At 43.2% G+C, this 18,355-nt stretch overlaps 1 protein-coding gene across 2 annotated transcripts in view; it reads right to left on the reverse strand.

Annotated features, from left to right (window-relative positions):
* Window positions 1-18,355, reverse strand: part of ANK2 (ankyrin 2) — a 247,787-nt gene that overhangs the window by 7,837 nt on the left and 221,595 nt on the right. For both annotated transcript variants that reach the window (XM_068974921.1, XM_068974920.1), the window contains 6 exons: window positions 11,949-18,197; window positions 10,326-10,400; window positions 7,725-7,856; window positions 6,630-6,773; window positions 3,211-3,493; window positions 1,175-1,466 (listed from right to left, as the gene is read on the reverse strand). In XM_068974921.1, the coding sequence (XP_068831022.1) occupies window positions 1,175-1,466; window positions 3,211-3,493; window positions 6,630-6,773; window positions 7,725-7,856; window positions 10,326-10,400; window positions 11,949-18,197 (7,175 nt within the window). The remainder of the gene's footprint in view (window positions 1-1,174; window positions 1,467-3,210; window positions 3,494-6,629; window positions 6,774-7,724; window positions 7,857-10,325; window positions 10,401-11,948; window positions 18,198-18,355) is intronic.

Here is an 18,355-nt window from a genome sequence, read left to right on the forward strand (position 1 = left end):
CCATTCATGGGATGAATTCATTATTTAAAATAGCTGCCAAAATTTGGAGCAGTTCTTATCTGCCTGGATCTCCCCTAATTTTAAACTATGATTTTAGATAAATCTTGCCAGCAGACATCACACTCAGAGTGAACAAAAACAAATGTAGATTTTAAGCCTGAAGATATTTTCCCTCCAGAGTCTTAATTCTTTTATAAAACATTCTTTCCTAAAAGATGTATATGCATGCTTTAAAAATACTCTGACATATAAAATGTTTTTAAATCCAAAAAAGGAAAAATATATCTAATTTAATTTATATTGTTTAATTCAGAAAGATGTTCACACTTGTGTGTGTGTGTGTGTGTGTGTGTGTGTGTGTGTGTATCTGTGTGACTCCTTCAGGGAGCTATTGAAAATGCTGGTTCTTGTCCTTTCCCCTCCCTGGGTTCATTCTGATCCAGGAGTTCTGAGGAAGGAGCGATACGAACCATTCAGACCGTGTTCTGAGAATAAATGGTTCAACTCAGTTCCTTAAGATGGTCTCCACCTCTCTTCACAATATCAAAACCTCACTTAAAAACAGAGAAAAGACAGTGACGCGTCCTCATGCTGCTATTGGTTTGCTGACTTTTGGAACCAGCCATCAACGCAGGTGTAATGTCCTTTTTCTGAGTCATTCTTAAAATAAATAGGAGCTCTCACTTGGAAATAATACTTCCTCTAATGAGAAACATTTGCTTTGGGAGGTAAACCCCACTCAGTACCCACAATTGGTGTGCTTATCCCCAGACTTGCCAAGAGGGCAGATTCCAGCACTCTCCCACGGCTGGCCAGCTTACCTGACGCTTGGTAAATTCCCCTCACTAGTCGTCTTTATTTATAAGATAACTAATTCTGAAAGGTAATATCAGGTATATTATTTCACCCCAATGCTCATTTTTCTTAGCAAAAGGGTTTCCAACTATAAAACTGGGGCTGATGGTCAAAGAGCTAGAATCAGAACCATGTAGTACTCTTTTTCTAGATTCACGGGTTCTCAGGTTTTAAAAGGGATTGGCGGGCTTCCCATGGCCCAAGTTAATTAATTTGGCAAGCTGTTCTGTGAGAAAAACAGGTCACTGGAGAAATGGACATGGGAGAGGGTGTGGAGCTTTGTTCCACGTGGGCAAAGAGACAGAGGGGGAGATTTTACCTTTTGAAAAGCAGCATCTTCATCAAGCTTCTCGAAGGCCTGAGGCTGGTCCTCGGCTGACTCCACGATCACGAGGCTGGTTTTCCGAGGTGAACTCTCCTCTCTGCTTTCGGGGGTCTCCTCAGGTTCCTGCACAACTGGAGAGCCTCCCCGCTCACTCGACGTCGGGGTTTGGAGATACAGCCTCTCCTCCTCGGGAGGGGTGACAATTTCCTCAGGTGTCTTGGCGGGGGAGCCTGACGTTCCCGTGGCCTTCTGAGTCTCTGACATTTCTGTCCCTGGGGTTGTCACGCTGAAATGGAAAAGCCCCAGTATACCATGAGAACACAGGCATTTGTGCCCCCACTGAAGGAAGGGAAGATGAAATCTGTCTTCATAGTCCATGGAAGTATAAATATGTTTTCTAAATTTGGCCAAGAAATGAACTATGAACAAATATTGTATGTAAAATATAGTTACAGCACATTGATGTAGCATTGACTGGGAAAGATGCATTTTAAAAAGGTAAAAATTATTCTCAAATGTATTACCATTTCCTAATCTCTACAAAGTCGGGTAATAAATAATATGAGATATTAATAAATAAATGATTTCATCTTTCTTTGATAACTCAAGGTAATATTGATGATCTGAGGAGGTTTATATAAGAAAGATCCATGGACAATAAGGCTTCTGAAGCAAGACCAAAGTTTGGCAAAAATTTTAAAAAGCAATATATAAACCCCATGTTAAATATAGTTACCATAATTATAAATAGAGGGAGATTCTTGTTATATCTCTGGAAAATCATTATTACTTGATAAGATCTTTTGGTATTGAAACTTTTTCTATTGATACAGTTTAAGTAATTGCAATTTCTTTTCTAAAAAATTATTTGGTTACACCAGGTCTTAGTTGAGGCACGCGGGATCTAGTTTCCTGACCAGAGATTGGGTGCATGGAGTCTTAGCCACTAGACTACCAGGGATGGTCCTATCATCTCAATTTCTAAAAGAAAAAAAAAGTTCCCCTACTTTATTATAATTTTCTGTCACTCTATAGATGTTAAATGCCCCGAGTGCTTTTCTGATAGTCCCTCTTTGCTTCCCATCTTTTCCTTCTTCCTTCTGTCTGTTCCTGACCTCTCCTTTATGCTCTCCCCTACAATCTAAAGGTGGGTGGGTGAGAAGGCGGTGCTCTGTGGAAGGCAAGGTCATCTTAATGCCCATTTTACCCTCTTCTCCAAATCCAGTGATTTCAGCATAAAGCTCAGTCAACGACAAAGAGCCTCCTGACACACTATTCTCACATTTCAGGGCGGGGACACGCTTGCCTTTCTCATGATCTGGTCGGTTTTCTAGACAAGCGTCATTTAAGAAACTTTCTTTTGCTTTTGCTTTTGCTGCCAGGAAGCCCAGAGCTTGAGTTCTAAGCTCACTGCACTCTGCAGCTTCCTTTATCCAGAAGCTCTCTAGACGACTTCTCTTCATTCCCATTCCAACCTCTAACGGTCTTTCAATCTGTGTGCGTAATTTGTGTGGCATTTCTATATTTATTGTCAGCCATCTCATAGCTTTGTTGAAATACACATGGTGGCTTCTCCTGCACTGGCCCTGTTCACACTCTGCACCAGTCAGAACACAACCGGCATGCACACACAGAAGTGAGGTGCAGCCTGATACACAAGTCATGGCCGCACGGTCTACAGCGTCAACAGTGCCTTCAGAGACACACCCTTAACCTCTGACCCTGTGAGGTGAGTAAAGTGGATATTATTATCATAATCGATAGATGTGGAAACGGAAACTCAAAGGGCTTAGGCATTCACCCAAGGTCACCGAACTGGAAAGTGGTTCAAGCAGACTTGTGCCGTGCAATGCTGTCACACGACGTCTATTAAATATCTTGCTTCTTTTCCTCTAGTTCTGGCACTTGTTATCTGTGGGGTCATTTGAGAACTATCTGAAAACGCTTTACGCTTGGACATGGCTGGCACCCTCGCCAAGTTGGCTGGCATCTCTGGACTGACCCAGCACAGCCTTTCTTTTGGAACTCACAAGTATTCTTGCTGTTCAAGAGATGACTCCTCAGGCAGGTCTTGCATTTTCCCTGAGAAATCCTGTTGAACTTGCTCCTTCTGGGTCTGGGGAAGGAGCTCAGTTGCAGAGCCGTCACCCTCAGTTTTGGGGATGCCATCCTGAAAAGTGGAGTAACCAACAGAAATGTCTTCCTCTGAGACGATAGGAGGGTGGTCAGAGGCCTCATCCTCTTTAGAAGCAGCATGCTCCTCTTTCTGCTTGTGCTGGGCAGTGCATAGCTCCTCTTGGAGTACTGAGAACCCTAGAAGGGAGAATGACTCAAAGTAAGTCTTTAATTGAAGCTTAACTATATTAAGTAGGTATTTATTAAGTAACTACTACATGCCACGTCTGTGATAGGTTCATGGTTACAAAGTTGATAGAGGCACCGTGTCTGCTTTCCATCTAATACTGACCATCTAGGGAAGCACAGGCAAGTAAGAAATATGAAAATGCACAGTGACTGGGCCACCAGCGCTAGCTGATTAACTACCAGGGAAGTTCATCCACAGGGTTAAACAATCAGGAAAGGAAATGCAGAGGGTGGGACATCTTCAGGAGACCTAAAGAGAAGCAGGAACCCACTGCAACAGTCAAGGCATAAACCTACGTAGTAAGAAGAGGGTTAATAAGAATGGTAATAAAAATACTACTACTACTAGCTAACACATTCTGAATATTTATACTACACATCAGGTACCATTATGGGCTTCCCAGGTGGTGCTAGTGGTAAAGAACCTGTCTGCCGAGGCAGGAGACATAAGAGGCATGGGTTTGAACCCTGGATCTGGACGATCCCCTGGAGGAGGGCATGGCATCCCACTCCAGTATTCTTGCTTGGCGAATCCCATGGACAGAGGAGCTTGGTGGGCTACAGTCCATAGGGTCGCAAAGAACCAGACACGACTGAAGCAACCTAGCACAGCACGGGAACTATTATAGGTGCTTTTCAAGCATGAACATGTATTAAACAAACACTCTGAGGTGAGTACTCTTTTTATGAAAGGTCTCTTAGGCCAGGCCACGGAATTTCATCATATCAAAGGCAATAAGGAGTCACTGAAAAATTTTTCGGCAGAGATGTGACTGACGTTCACCTATCTCTCTATTCACTCAACAGATATAATATGTTGAGTTTTACACCTAATAGGTGTTGTTTAGATGCTGGATACATAGTAGTAAACAGGACAGGAAAAGTTTCTGGCCTCACTGAATTTGCATTTCTGCAGATATAGATTTATAATAACTTTTACGGGGCAAGGAAGCCAGGAGAAAAGTACAGAGTAAAACAGGGCCAGTGTTTCAGATAAACTTGTCAGAAAAGGCTCCTTTCAGGAGCTGATAACTTGAGCAGAGGCCTGAATAAAGTGAGAGAAAAAGGTATCTGATGATCTGAGGGAAGAATACCTCAGAACGGAGGAGACAGAAAGCACCAGAGCCTAGAAGCCTGAGAAGACGGAGGCGCTCAGGGAGCAGCCCAGAAGTCAGGTGTCTCGGACTTGGAAAGATGGGGAGAGAAGGGAGACAAGACAAGCTATGTGGCTCCCGCTGACAATAATACATGCCACTGTGTGAATTTACAGAATGCAAACTGCACAAAGACACTGAGGGAGACTACCCTGTGAAATAGCGGAAAAAAAGAAGAGAGGGTATCATTTTAAGAAGGAGAAGAAGGGATTAATTTTCTGCGTCCAATGTTACAAGCGGGTAAAGGAAGATGAAGACTGAGTTGCTCAGTGCGTTTGGTGATGAGCAGAAACTGGTGAATTTTGCAAGATTCTTTTCTGTTGAGTGGTGATGACCACACATGGCCTGTATGGATTCTAGAGACAGTTCTATAGAGAACAGGAAGAGAAAAAGTAGAGATGGGAAAGTCAGACTCTTCTTTGGAAGAGATTTCCCATGAAATGGCTGGAGAAACAGAACCATCAGGGGGACATGTTGGATTTGCTTTGCTTTGTTTTTTAAAGCTGGGATCTATGAAGTACATTGTAATGCTCTAGAGCATGGCTGTAGGAAGACAGAGTGGGTCACTGAAGGAGAGAAGCCCATAGCTGGTAAAGGGGATGAAATCCAGTATGAAAGACGAGATGATGGTTTTAGCAAAGCAAGGCCATTTCATACAGCAGGGAAGGTAGAGTATAAGCACTGAGACGCACGTAAGTTGGGAGATTTTGTGGTGAACGGATATGGACATTTGCTTATAGTTATTTTTTCTAAAAATGTGAATTATGATCAGGTTGGAAAAAACGAAAAGAAGAGAAATATTGGAGGCATGAAAGAAGAGAAAGTGCAAAAATAGTGATGAGACAGACAGAAGGAGAAACAGTCAGTGAGAATGGAAATGAATGAGGGTAAATTAGGGAAATTTTAGTATCAAAAATGAGGCAGGAACAATGGCTGGAGGTCCAGTGGGTTTGAAGATGACTGTGTAGAAGCAAAAGACGATGCAAGTATAATACCTCAAGTTAGGACTTGGAAGTAGTAGAGTCACTGAGGACTCAGTTTGGGTTGCAGGCATAGAAACGGTTACTAAGGTAGAGTAAAAGACACAAGCAGAAGTGCCACCAAGGAGCTGAAGAAAGGGCACTGGGTGGGTCACCCGTGCGGATGGTTGCTATGGACTATTTGAGTGCATGTGCGCACGCTGAGTCGCTTCAGTCATGTCCAGCTGTGCGACCTCACAAACTGTAATCCACCCGATTCTCTGGTCATGGGATTCTCCAGGCAGGAATACTAGAGTGGGTTGCCATGCCCTTCTCCAGGGGATCTTCCTGACCTGGGAATCAAACTTGCATCTGCCTGTGTCTTCTGAATTGCAGGCAGATTCTTTACCCACTGAGCCGCCTGAGAACACTGGTTGGGTCCCCTTCAAATTCATATGCTGAAACCCTAGTCCCAGCGTGATGGTATCTGGACAATGTATCCCTAGGAGGGGATTGGTCATGAGGGGAGAGCCCTCAGGAATATGATTAGTGAGTGCCCTTATAAGAAGAGGTTAGAGAGCTGGCTGTCCTTGATGTGAGGACAGAGCAAGAAGACATCCATGAACCACCCTGAAGAGGGCCCTCACAAGACCCTGACTATGCTATCACCCAGACCTTGAACTTGCAGTTTTCAGAACCAAGAGAAATAAATTTCTGTTGTTTAAGCTACCATGGTTTTCTGTTGGAGATCATGGTTTTCTGTTGGAGCAGCCCACAATGACTGAGACGGTGAGGAAATATCAAAGTATGAGCAGTATTCAGGTACCTAAAGTGGGCAAGGAAGTCTCAGGGGAGTGAGGAGAACATATGACCGAAGACCATAGGCAACCCTCTGAGAAAGGAAGATGGTGGGTCCCATTGCCTGAATTAACCGTACACAACAGACACTCATACACACACAAGCTGTCTGACCTTCACTATGGTCCAGTGTAATGGTCTGCTCAATCTCTGCATAGCTGTGACCGATGCGCTCCTGGAGAGATTCTGTGCTGGTCTCCATGAGATGCACGATATCCATTCGGTTGATCTTGGTGAGACATTCAATGAGACTGGTATCTGGGATATTAACGAAAAAACATGGATTACATCCGAGGGTTAGTCTCTTAAACCCTTTCCTTTAGTTGTCTTAGTGAATTTTTTTGTTGATACATTTTAAGTATAGGAAAAAGTTTACTAAAATTTTGATATCTGTACCCCAAACAGCCAAAGCCCAACTAAGAATCTTTGTAAGCAAACAAACAAGACAAACACACAAAATGGGTGACACAGCATGGTAATAAGCCCTAAAAGCAGAGTTACCAGACAACATGTAGAAGGTCCTGTCAAATGTGAACCTCTGATAAAAAACAATTTTTTAGGCAAAAGTATATCCCAAATACTGCGTGGGATATATTTATACTAGAAAAAGTATTTGTTGACTACCTGAAATTTAGATTTAACTGGGTGCTCTCTATTTTTATTTTTATTTTCTGGCAATCCTGTTGAGAAAAATGGTAAGAGAAGGAAAGATAAATGTGGGCTGAGAGTCTCTAGGCAAGGTCTTCAAAGAGATATTAAAGGAAATAGCAAATTTAGACCAGCTGAAGGATAAGAAGCAGTAATGGCTACTTCCCATTTTCTTTGATGTGCTCAGAATATCCACTTGACGTTTTTCCCCCATTTTAGTCATTTAGGAGTAAAGGAAGCAGAAACTGAATGTAATATACCATCAATAAAACAATGACTAATAAAGCGAGTGTCTGCTGTCAATATTTAGAAACTTTAAGGATTCCTTACATAAGATTCCTGTTAGCAACCAGTGCTAGGATCACTTTTCACTACTTAAGGCTGTTCACAGAAACACAGTACAAGGAGTTTCATGCAATGTGGTTATTTGAGAAATGTTATCACCTCTTCTCATTTGCTTACAGCAGCACTTCAGATTGGTGGCACCTGGCATAAAAGGCATTGAATAAGGCTTATTTCCACCTCCATCCAACTGCCTTTTAGTTAGAGCGCCCCACCTACCTGTAGCATGCTTCCCGTCCCTTTCTAGCCAGTACTTCAACAGCGCATGACTCTGATCCTGGAGGGAGTTCGGGTTCTCAATTCGAATTTGATGAATTTGCTCTTCAGTGAAGTCCAGTTCTCTTGCTAACTCTAGAAGAGAAAATACTTCTTTGTAAACACATTAGCTTCCAAGTCTGAGTCGCAGCACCTTGTCTTGTGATTTTGCAAATGATGTGTTCTTTGTACTGCTGTAACAGAGTTCCTTTATGTCTTCCTATTAGAAAAGACTTTCATATGCCTTTGTTCTTCTAGCACTAATTCCAGATATTTTCCTTACAACTGGGTTTAGAATTGATCACTGTCACAGTGGAAAATTAAGTTTGAAACAATGATTAAAAAATATGTAAATTCAGGCCCATTTAATTCCAAAATTGAGAAGAGACCATTAATACTGGCTTATACTCTTAACCAAGATAATGGAAAATAAATGAGTGAAAACAGTAGAAGAGACCATGTCTCACTTTTAATCATAATTAGGTAATTTTCAAATACTATAAATCCTGTTTCTGAGTACTTGGATAAATATTGGTTGAAGCTGTATTATGGTGGTTGGATAAACTCTTTTCTATAACATTAAGTCATATGAATAAAAGGTCTGGGAAGCATTAACTGACCTAGGGAAGAAGCCACAAAGTTCTTATTTAAAGTCTATACCATTAACATTCTACATGGATGCTAATGTATTCAGGGGTGTGTGTGTGTAAATGAGGTGTCCTCTTTAGAGGGTAATTTGCTAATATGTTTCTAAGTTAAAAATATACATATCCTCACCCCGCAATTTTCCTTTTAGGGGTATGCCCTACAGTGCGTGCGTGCTCTGTCTGACTCTATGTGACCCCGTGGACTGTAGCCCGCCAGGCTCCTCTGTCCATGGAGTTCTCCAGGTAGAATACTGGAGTGGGTTGCCACTTCTTTTTCCAGAGGATCTTCCCGACCCAGGGATCAAACCCACACTGCTTGCATCTCCTGCATTAGTGGGTGGATTCTGTACCTCTGAGCCACCAGAGAAGCCCATGCCCTACACACACAGCCACAAAACTACCAGTGCACAAAGGTATTTACTGCCACTAACAAGAAACAACCTAGGCATCCATCAACAAAGGCCATTGATAAAATGGTCTCCTATACAGTGGAGTTAAATATGTATTTAAAAGAATTACATAGATATTTCTATGCTGATGCATTATGTATGAGAAATACTGTTAATTACACAGCTTTATTTTTTAAATAATAGGCATAGACGTGAGCACTGCAGATTTTGTCTGAATACATGAGAAAGTGTTAGCAGTTACCCTTGAGGAATGGAGCTCGAAGATAAGATGTAGGCAGTGTGAGGGACTTGTTTATATTTTATACCATTCCATATGATTTTAAGGTTTGAATTTTCACCAACTATAATAGATACTGCATTTAACATACATATACATACATACATACTAAAAGGCAAAGTAAATAATTCAGAATGCTACCTATTTAATAAGTCAACTAGGGATATTTTGAGATCCTCCCTTCCTCTAAATTCCTCAATTAAATAAATATGATCAGTATTATTAAATTACTTTAAACTATTTCAGTCATTTATTCTACATTATCAATTATCTTTGTTAAGAGTATTATGACTTCATACTAAATCTTTAAGAAACTTAAAGGAGCTTAATATTAACTTTATAATGTTTCAATTACGTAGTCTGCCAGGTTCCTCTGCCCATGGAATTCTCCAGGCCAGAATACTGGAGTGGGTAGCCATTCCCTTCTCCAGGGGATCTTCCCAACCTAGGGATCGAATCCAGGTCTCCCACAATGCAGGCGGATTCTTTACTGTCTGGGCCACCAGGGAAGCGCTTACTTATACTGTTTAAGTTAAGTAGTCACAAATGACATAAAAGTCAGACCAAAAAAAAAACTGGAAAAAGCAAAAAATCCTGACAATCTTGCTTTAGTATGTTATATCATAGGAAAGATGAAAAAGATACCTTTTAAATCCTGATTTATAAATAAGCCACATTGATTTTAGAATTCACTTTGCATCAGAAAAATTATTTAACATATAATTTCTAAACTGAAACATTCCTATTTCTCAGAAAATTACTGAACATCTCATTTATATGTATTTTAACTTTCATTTGAAGTTACATTTAGTACTGTTTACAATGAAAATATCTGATACAAGGTATCTAAAACAAGAAATTCAAATTGAATTTCAAATTAAATTCTGGTTGAATTTCAAATTAAATTCTATGACAACTGCATCTAACACAGTAATCTCTCCAAAATTTAGATATCCAAAGGAGGGGGGTGGGAATTCTTTTGTTCTCAATCTAAAGTTCTATTATTCAAAATTCCAGAGACAATATAAGGCTTGCCCTGGTTCACACAGTGAGTTAATACAGTCCCTGGATTTTTGAGTTCACAGTTTATCATTCTTTTCACTATTCCATGTGGTCTTCTTCAAAGGGGGAAAAAAAGACCTTTTTCACTGTTAATGACACTTGGCTGATGCAAACTATGTCATTCAAACCAAGCAGGTTTTGTTGAAGAAATGGTTCATATGCATTTTACCTGTCCAGCTGAAGCCAAGGTGATCAGCAATATATGCCAGCCTTTCCTCAATCCGTTCCTGCTCATCCTGCTGATCTATAGAAGGTCAAAAACAGAATGGCCAAAAGTTGTCCATGACAGGAGAGGAACCACAGTACTGATCATCCAAAGAAAGACAGTCAATTGTCCAAATATCTGATTACAGCACAAGTTAACTATTACATTTTAAATCATATTAAACTGTGTGTTTGCCTGATTTCTGGAATGGAATGGGGGGGATACATTTAATAAAAATCATGGAAACCATCTGCTTCCATATCTCTTTAATCAAGACTAGCCATTGAACATAATTGCATAAGTTACTGATTTCTAGTACTCTTATGACTTTCCTCTTATATTGTCTGAGAGGATACTGCCCACCCTAAGATAATCATCTTGCTCATCAAAGAGCAGAAAAATCATAAATGGGACGGAGAAGTGGAGTAATTAGTTAGGACCTCCTAATATTGCCTATGGGAGTATAAGATCACTTCTGAGTCACGTAGCAAAAAATCACTTCCAAGATTCAAAAGAGATCTAGATCACCGGTTGATCGGACCATCCCGGTTTTTTTCCGTATGGCCAGAAACAATGTTTATCTTGGTCCTGGTGACCTTGGAAGAAGGAAGAATAAAATGTACATAGTTGTATGTGTACCTTATATTAGTGTGTATATATGTTTTTTGGGCAAAGTTTCTGTCTGCTTATCACTAAGTAAACTCAGATAATACTCCCACAGACTAAAATTTTGCCTTTTAACTTCCATTAATTGATGGGCAGCACTTTAGGTCATGGTATCATGACATTTTTTATAATCCAAATTTAAGATAATAGTCTTTATTGTAGAGATATTGGAAGACCAGAGGCTTCTTCTCAAAGCCATTTATGGTTTCCTTTTTTCATAATTCAAAGGGTCATCATCCCCTCACAGTCAACTTAAATCATGCAAAGTTTGAGTTTTCGTTGTCTGCTGCATCTAATCAAAGTCCATTCTCTATTCATCTGTCGCATAAATGAAAAGCATGCTTTTACCTTATGACTGCTTAAAGTATTTACCATTGGTATCTGAAATCCAACCTTTCTAAATCAAAAACAAATCCGCAACAATTAGAATTTCATGATATGTGAAATCATCTTGTGCAAACGGCTTTCTAATGATCATAAAATTGCAAAGTACTAATTATTTCAAAGTACACAAAGGTAAGAAGAGAAAGCAATGAATCCTCATAATACAAAACCAAACCAAATAAATCCATGTGCTTAATTTGAGGCTAAGCCTGGAAAGTCAGAACAACAAAACTCAAAGCTTGCATGGCCTCACGTGCAGCAGCTAGAGAAAAAGCAAGATCCTGGTTGCCTGCCGATCATGTTTATGTTTTCCATAAGCATTCTCATTACTCAATCTTGAGATTGTTTCCACGGACAAGAGTATACAGAGAAAGCACAAAACACAAAGGGCTTACACAAACATAGTAACCACTACAGAAAGCTTAAAGGAAATGAGACACAAATCACCAAATAAAACAGACATACAAAAAAAACAAAACAAAACTATATCAATTTATGACATGCGTAGCACAGGGAATCCCAGTGGCTGGCAAATACCTTCAGCACGGTCATGGCCATTTTCATCAGGGATGCGTTCAATCAGAGTCTCAATGGACTCATCCCAAATGGGCCTTGTGTCAAAGATGTCCTCAGGAATTGAGTTCTCGGTCTCAACAGGTGGCAGGTTTTCAATTACTGAAACTTCCAGGGCACTACTACTTTCATCATCTGAAACTAAATCTTGCTCCCTTTCTGACTGTGTAAGTCTATCCACTAACTTGGAAGCTTCATCACTAATCTCCTCAAAGAATTCTATGGAGTTCCTGTAAAGATCAAAGAAATGCTCCTTACTGTCTTTTGTGGGGCTTGTGGGCCCCCTGCAGGAAGATGTGGTGCTTTTGCTCTTTACTGGCAATCGGGATGCAAATATCTTTGGTCTTGTGGCCCCTTCCTCTGATTCTAACTCAAGCTCCTCTTCCTCGCCTGTGCTTTCTGTTTCTGTCTCAATGTAACTTCTGGTTTCTACTGGGCATTTGGTCTTCATGCCCAAACTGGCATCAGATTCAGATTTGCTTCTATCATCTGGTGCGCTGCTTGTCAAGTCCTGTCCCTGGGGACCATCTGTCTTCTTTAGAGGTGAGTCTAGATGTGAAGGTTGCTGCTCCACTCTTTGGACAGGTGCTTTCACGGGGATTTTAGACTTTGGTTTTGCTTCATCTTCTTTACTTTCCTCATCCAGGCTGGGTAGAAAATCTTCAGAAAGGGAACTCTCATATTCCGCCGACGGAGGTATTGAGGTTGAAGTGGGGACAGTCCTTGCAGGGATTTTGGATTTGCTCTCAGTAGAAGGCACATTCTCCATGGGTGCAGTAGGGATTTCAATGACTGATTTCTGTTCCTCTGGGGAGGAATCGGGAGAATCATCACCCCGATCTGAATATACAGACCTAGTGACTGTGGAAAAATCTAACTGAACTTGTACAACTTGTTCAGGGAAGTCAGGGCAAGTGGTCTGCTTCACGCTGGACAGAGGAAGGGAATCACCCATTTGCCTGGTGGGTAGGTCCTCAAGCCCTGTAGAAGTAGCCTCTTTCATGGATGTTTCTATGGAGGCTGAAATGTCTATTTGGGAGCTAAGTGGGGTATCTGAAGTGTGTATTTCCCCCACCTCCTCACTCAGGTCATCTGGGAGTAACTCTGCTTCATCATCCACTGTTTCTTTCGATTCTGAGAGTGTTAATGACTCAGCTGATGTCTCCACCTGTGGGGCCTCAGCACCTGTACCCCCTTCTTTCATGTCTTGTGAGAGAGTCTCTTCCCTGGATTCTTGCCCAATTTGGAAAAAGTGAAAGCTTTCATCGGCATAGGACCTTTTGGTCATATCAATGGCACCACTTCGGGTCATCTCAAACAATTTTCCTTCCTGAAAGAGAAATGGATTTTGCTCACTGGTTGGGGTCCCCTCTTCAGTTGGGGTCCTAGCAGGAGTGGTGTCAGGAGTGGTACCCTGCGACTGTCTGTCTACCATCAAACCAAATATCTTCTGTTCTTCCTCTTTCACTCGAGCCTCAAAGGCTTCGTCATCCTCACGGATTTCACTCCAGGAATCAGAATCCACATCCGTTTTTGTGATAATGACTTTGCTTATCTGTTCACTGACAACTGTTGATGTTTTTGGTACAGTTGTCTCCAAAGATGAGGAGGCTCCATCTGACTGTACTTCCTGCAAGGTACTCTCTTGCTTGGATTCTACTTCCAAGACCTGGTCCTCAAAATTAGCTTCTTTACTTGAAACAGTTTTATCAGAGGAGCTTGTCTCTACTACATCTTCAACAGAGGATGTGATGGTAACAGAATACTCTTCAGAAGAATGAAAACTTGTGTGTCTTGTATCTGTTTGGGTTTTGCTTTCTTTACCAGAGAAAAAAGATTGAGAAGGAACATTTTCATACGGGCTTATGACTTGAGGATCATAGATTTCATCCGTCTCTGTTGGGTCTGACACCGGAACATCCAAGGATGATCTATCAGTTTGAGTAGTAATGAGTGAATCTTGAATGGAACAGTCCTCTGGTAAGCTCTCAAAAGCTTGGTCAGTTTTTGTGACCTCCATTTCTGTAGCAGAAGCTGTAGAGACCATGTCTTCATCTAATTCTTTTGCTTCAGATGCTGGACAAAGAGGTAAAGAGGAGAAAGATGGAGAGCTTTCACTGGGGGGATCTGCTTGTGGAGATTCGACTCCAGGAACATCAAGCTCTTCTTCTAGGTCTTTCTCACTAGTGTCTTGGAGGGCTAGCGATTCCTTATGGATAACTAGCTGCTCACTGACATCGTCACCAGGGGAACTGCGGAGACCTGAAGAGACAGGAGCGGCTGAGTTGGTAGGACTCCCAATCTCACACCCAAGGCTATCACAAAGTTTTGGTTGATAAGTATCTCCATTCAGATCATCATAAGATATCTCTGGTCCATCAGTGGGAAGAGCATGACTGTCTTCAGGTAAGCGAGATTTATAATCTTTTTCTTCTTCTGATTTATCTGAATCTTCCTGAGCATCTTCATTCATCTTAAAAGTGTATTGTTTGGAAACAATGGGCTGGAATTGTATTTCTTCAGGACTGGAATTTGAGTCTATGCTGGATGGAAGTGGGGAAGGAGGCTGCACTCGAATAACCGGCTCTGCCAAGAGACCTGAGTCAGCACCTTTCTTCAGCTGTGTCAACTCAGGTTCACTTTCTGAGGAGGAAGAAGCCTTCCTGCCCTCTGTTGTTACTACCACAGGAGCGTCACTTTCATCCTCGACACTCTCTGTGTGTTTTGGTTCATCCGTGTCTGCTGAACCGTCAACATCTGCATCAGAGGATGAAGAAGACTCTTCCTGCTTGGGTTCCCTTTTGTAGTCCCTTTTCTGCTTTGCTTCTTGTTCAAGTTCATCAAACGTTTTGACTTTGGTTACCATTTTAAACATTTCCTCTTCCGGTGTGAACCTCTTTTTCTCCCCATTTTCTGAGTCGTCCTCCTCCGCACATTCAGGAATCACAGCTGGTTTTGGGGTGTCTGTGGTTTTGGGCGTGACCTCGTAGCTAACTTCTTCGGAGCTGGGGGTGTCTGGGGAAAGGGGGCTCTTCCCCGAGCTCTCCATGAGTGACGTCTGCTCGAGGCTGTCATCCTCGGCACTGCCGTCGGGGTCTCGGAGCAGCCGGGACCGCACAGAGGCCACTTCCGTGAAGAGCTCGGTCTTGGCAACAGCTGAGGGAAGAGGGAAGTGACTTGGGAGAATTCCAGCTTTCATCTTTGGTTCAACGGGGCTGCTTTCAAGAGAGTCACGGCAAGGGGATTCCTTCAGAGGACTCGGTTCCAGAGAATCGGGAGTTTTGTGTGAGGAGTTATCTTCCAGCACAGGGCTGGCCTCCAGGGAGTCTTTGTGGCTCACAGCAAAGGATTCATCAGCCCCGGGGCTGAAAACCTCACTCTCGCGGCTAGGGAGTGCGAGTTCTAACCCTTGCGGACTTCTAATGGCTGCCTGGGGCTTTGATTCAGTCCCTGAGCCTGCCTTTACAGCAGCCTCTGTCAACGGCGAGGCCTCTGCCTCCTCTGAGGGCTTGGTGGCTGTGGATTCCTGAGCTTCAGTATCAGTTTGCGGCTCATGGGATGGACTAATGTGTGCAAGCGGACCTTTGTCACAGGTCGCTTCCTCAGTCGGTCCTTCGGGTGTTTCTTTTGCTAATGATACACTCTGACCACCGAGGCTGTCGCCTTCTTGTGGGGGGCACATGTCTTTGGAAGGGTCTGGGGTGGCCTCTGTCAGCTGACACTCAGCAGAGGACTCTGCTGCCTCAGTGACTGCAGCGCCTTGCCCTTCAGAACCATCAGCAACATCTTTGGTTGAGGGATGTCCTTTTTCGGAATGACTTTCTGGTGCTGTTTCTAACTTGGTAGTTTCGTGTGTTTCCCCAATCTGCTCCTCACTTTTCTTTGGCGAGAAGGAAAGGCTCTCTGGGCTTGTCTCGGGGGTCTCGGCTAGGCCCTCATGCTTATAGCTTTCCTCTGAACTAATCTGAGGGGTCCCTTCCATCAGGCTGCCACACGGAGAATCTGCCACCCCTTCGGGCTTCAGGCTCTCAGAACTGCCAGGTAAAGCACCACTCTGCAAAGACAGGGCTGGGAGGAACTCATCTTTCATGTAATCTAGTGGAAATGTTGTGTTGAAAGGACTAGTGAGCACTTGGTCTAAGTGAAGCTGTGCCTTCTCAGGCTCCTCACTCATACGGAACTGCTGGTATTTGTCATTGTCTTCCAGTTCTTGCTTAATGACGTCAGAAAAGTCAGTGGAGGTTTTCCGGTCTGGGCTGATCTGGAGATCCATGTCTCCCTGGTCGTCGGCCAGCTTTTCTTTGGGGACTTCACTATCTTTATGGCTTTCTTCTTCAGGCACTGGCTGAACAGGTTCAGGTGTTTTGTGGTTGAGAGATTTCTCCTTTTCTCCAGCCCCATCTTCTCTCTTAAACCCTGTGGAGGAAGCACGGACTGCTCTTCTGGGTTCTGAGAGTCCCGTGACCAGGAACCTCTGGCCTCGTCTGATTGTCTGACTCTCCGTTTTCTGCGCTTCTCTTGGGGTTACTATCGGCCCCTTTTCTTTTTCTAGCCGACCTCTGCCTTTTTCTTGTGGCTGTTTTTGTTTTGCAGATTTGTGCTCAAAGAGTCCGGTCTTGTGTTTCGACGGGTCCTGACCTGACTGGAAAGCTTTCATCAGCTCCCGAACAGACATGGTCTCCTCGATTCTTTCTGTTTTTGAGGTGGGGGAGACAGGTGGTTGTTTGTCCGTTTTCCCAGAAGGTGACACTGGCAGGTGCTTCTCAGTTTTCCCGGAGCTTGAGGCAGGAGAATGCTTTTCCATCCTTCCAGCAGGTGACACCGGCAAGCGTTTCTCTGTTCTGCCAGGAGACACTGGCGGATGTTTCTCGGTTCTCCCAGAGGGAGATCCAGGGGGGCGTTTATCTGTCTTACCTGACGGTGAAACAGGTGGGTGTCTTTCTGTTTTTGCAGAAGAGGACACAGGGGAGTGTCTTTCCGTTTTGGTCGAGGGTGACACGGGTGAGTGTTTCTCAGTTTTACTTGAAGATGACACAGGGGAGTGCCTTTCAGTTTTCGCTGAGGGTGACACGGGTGAGTGTTTCTCGTTCTTACTCGACGGTGACACCGGAGGGTGCCTTTCTGTTTTGGCAGAGGAGGAAAGAGAAGTGTGTCTTTCTGTTCTAGAGGAGGCAGATGCTGGCGCGTGCCTCTCTGACTTCAGAGAGGGGGATGCAGCCAAATGTGTCCTTTGTGTTATCTTTTTTGGCACATCCTCTTTGCCTTTGACTCTGACAGGCAACTTGCTTCGACCTTTCTGTTCATCTTCCACTCGTTTCTGAAGGGCCTTCACCTTGTCCTTTATGGAACCAATGGGCGTTTCCTCTATCAAAGGTGACGTAGCTTTTACAGCGGGAAGAGGCTCGGGGGCTGAACCTGTGTCTTCATCTAATGACTCTTCTGAACTCCCTTTTTTAAGTTCTGTTTTTTCTGCACTAGCTTGTGAGCTGTCCTCCTTCTGCTTTTGTTTCTCCTTTAATTTCCTTCTCACCGGCTTCTTTATCCCCAGGCTTGGTTTGAGCTGTTTCTGTGTACTCTGTGTCTCCTCTGAGGGTGCATCCTTGCCTTCACTTTCTGAGCGCCTGCTGGGACCCTGAGCCTCACGCTTCTCCCCTCCCATACCTCGCTCCTTCTGGGGCTGCTCTTCGTGAGGAGGCACGTAGGAGTTCAGATCCTCAGTAAGGTAGTCCACTAGCCCCGCTGAGTCTTTCTCTACTTCTGCTTTGGTCTCTTTATCTAGTCTAACTTCTACGCATGGGTATTCGGTGATCTCTGAAGATGCTTTTTGCTTAGCCTCCTCTATCTCCTCCTCACTGACAATGACCCACTCCTCCTCCTCTAACTCTTTCTCTGGCTGAGACCTCGGCACACTGCCTTCATCTCCTGTGCAGGTTCCGCTTCTCAGGATTTCGTTCACCTTCTCTAAGTCCTCTTTAACTCTTTCAACAATTTCAAAAGGCTCCCCTGGCTCTTCCTCGGCAGCCTTCACCAGCTCCTTCACTTTGATGGAACCTGCCCTATCAGATCCATCTGTGGTCAAGATGGCGGTCATTTTGATCAAATCTTGTTTCATCTCAGAAACTTCAGAGAGCAAGTCCGGACTTGCCAGGACAGGAACTTCATTAACCAGGTGACTTTTCAGGACAGATGTTTCTGTAGATTCTGTCTCATCATCTTTGATGTGAATGGAAAAACATCGAAAGTAAAATGGAAATCAAAAAAGATATTGGCAAATGTAATCAGGACTGAAACGACACAGTGTCTTTTCCTGTCGTGGCGGGAGGGACAACAAAATGGGCTGGGAATGGTGGATCCACAAGGTCTCAGGATAC

The sequence above is a fragment of the Capricornis sumatraensis genome, chromosome 7 (genome assembly GCF_032405125.1).
Source record: "Capricornis sumatraensis isolate serow.1 chromosome 7, serow.2, whole genome shotgun sequence".
NCBI lineage: Eukaryota > Metazoa > Chordata > Mammalia > Artiodactyla > Bovidae > Capricornis > Capricornis sumatraensis.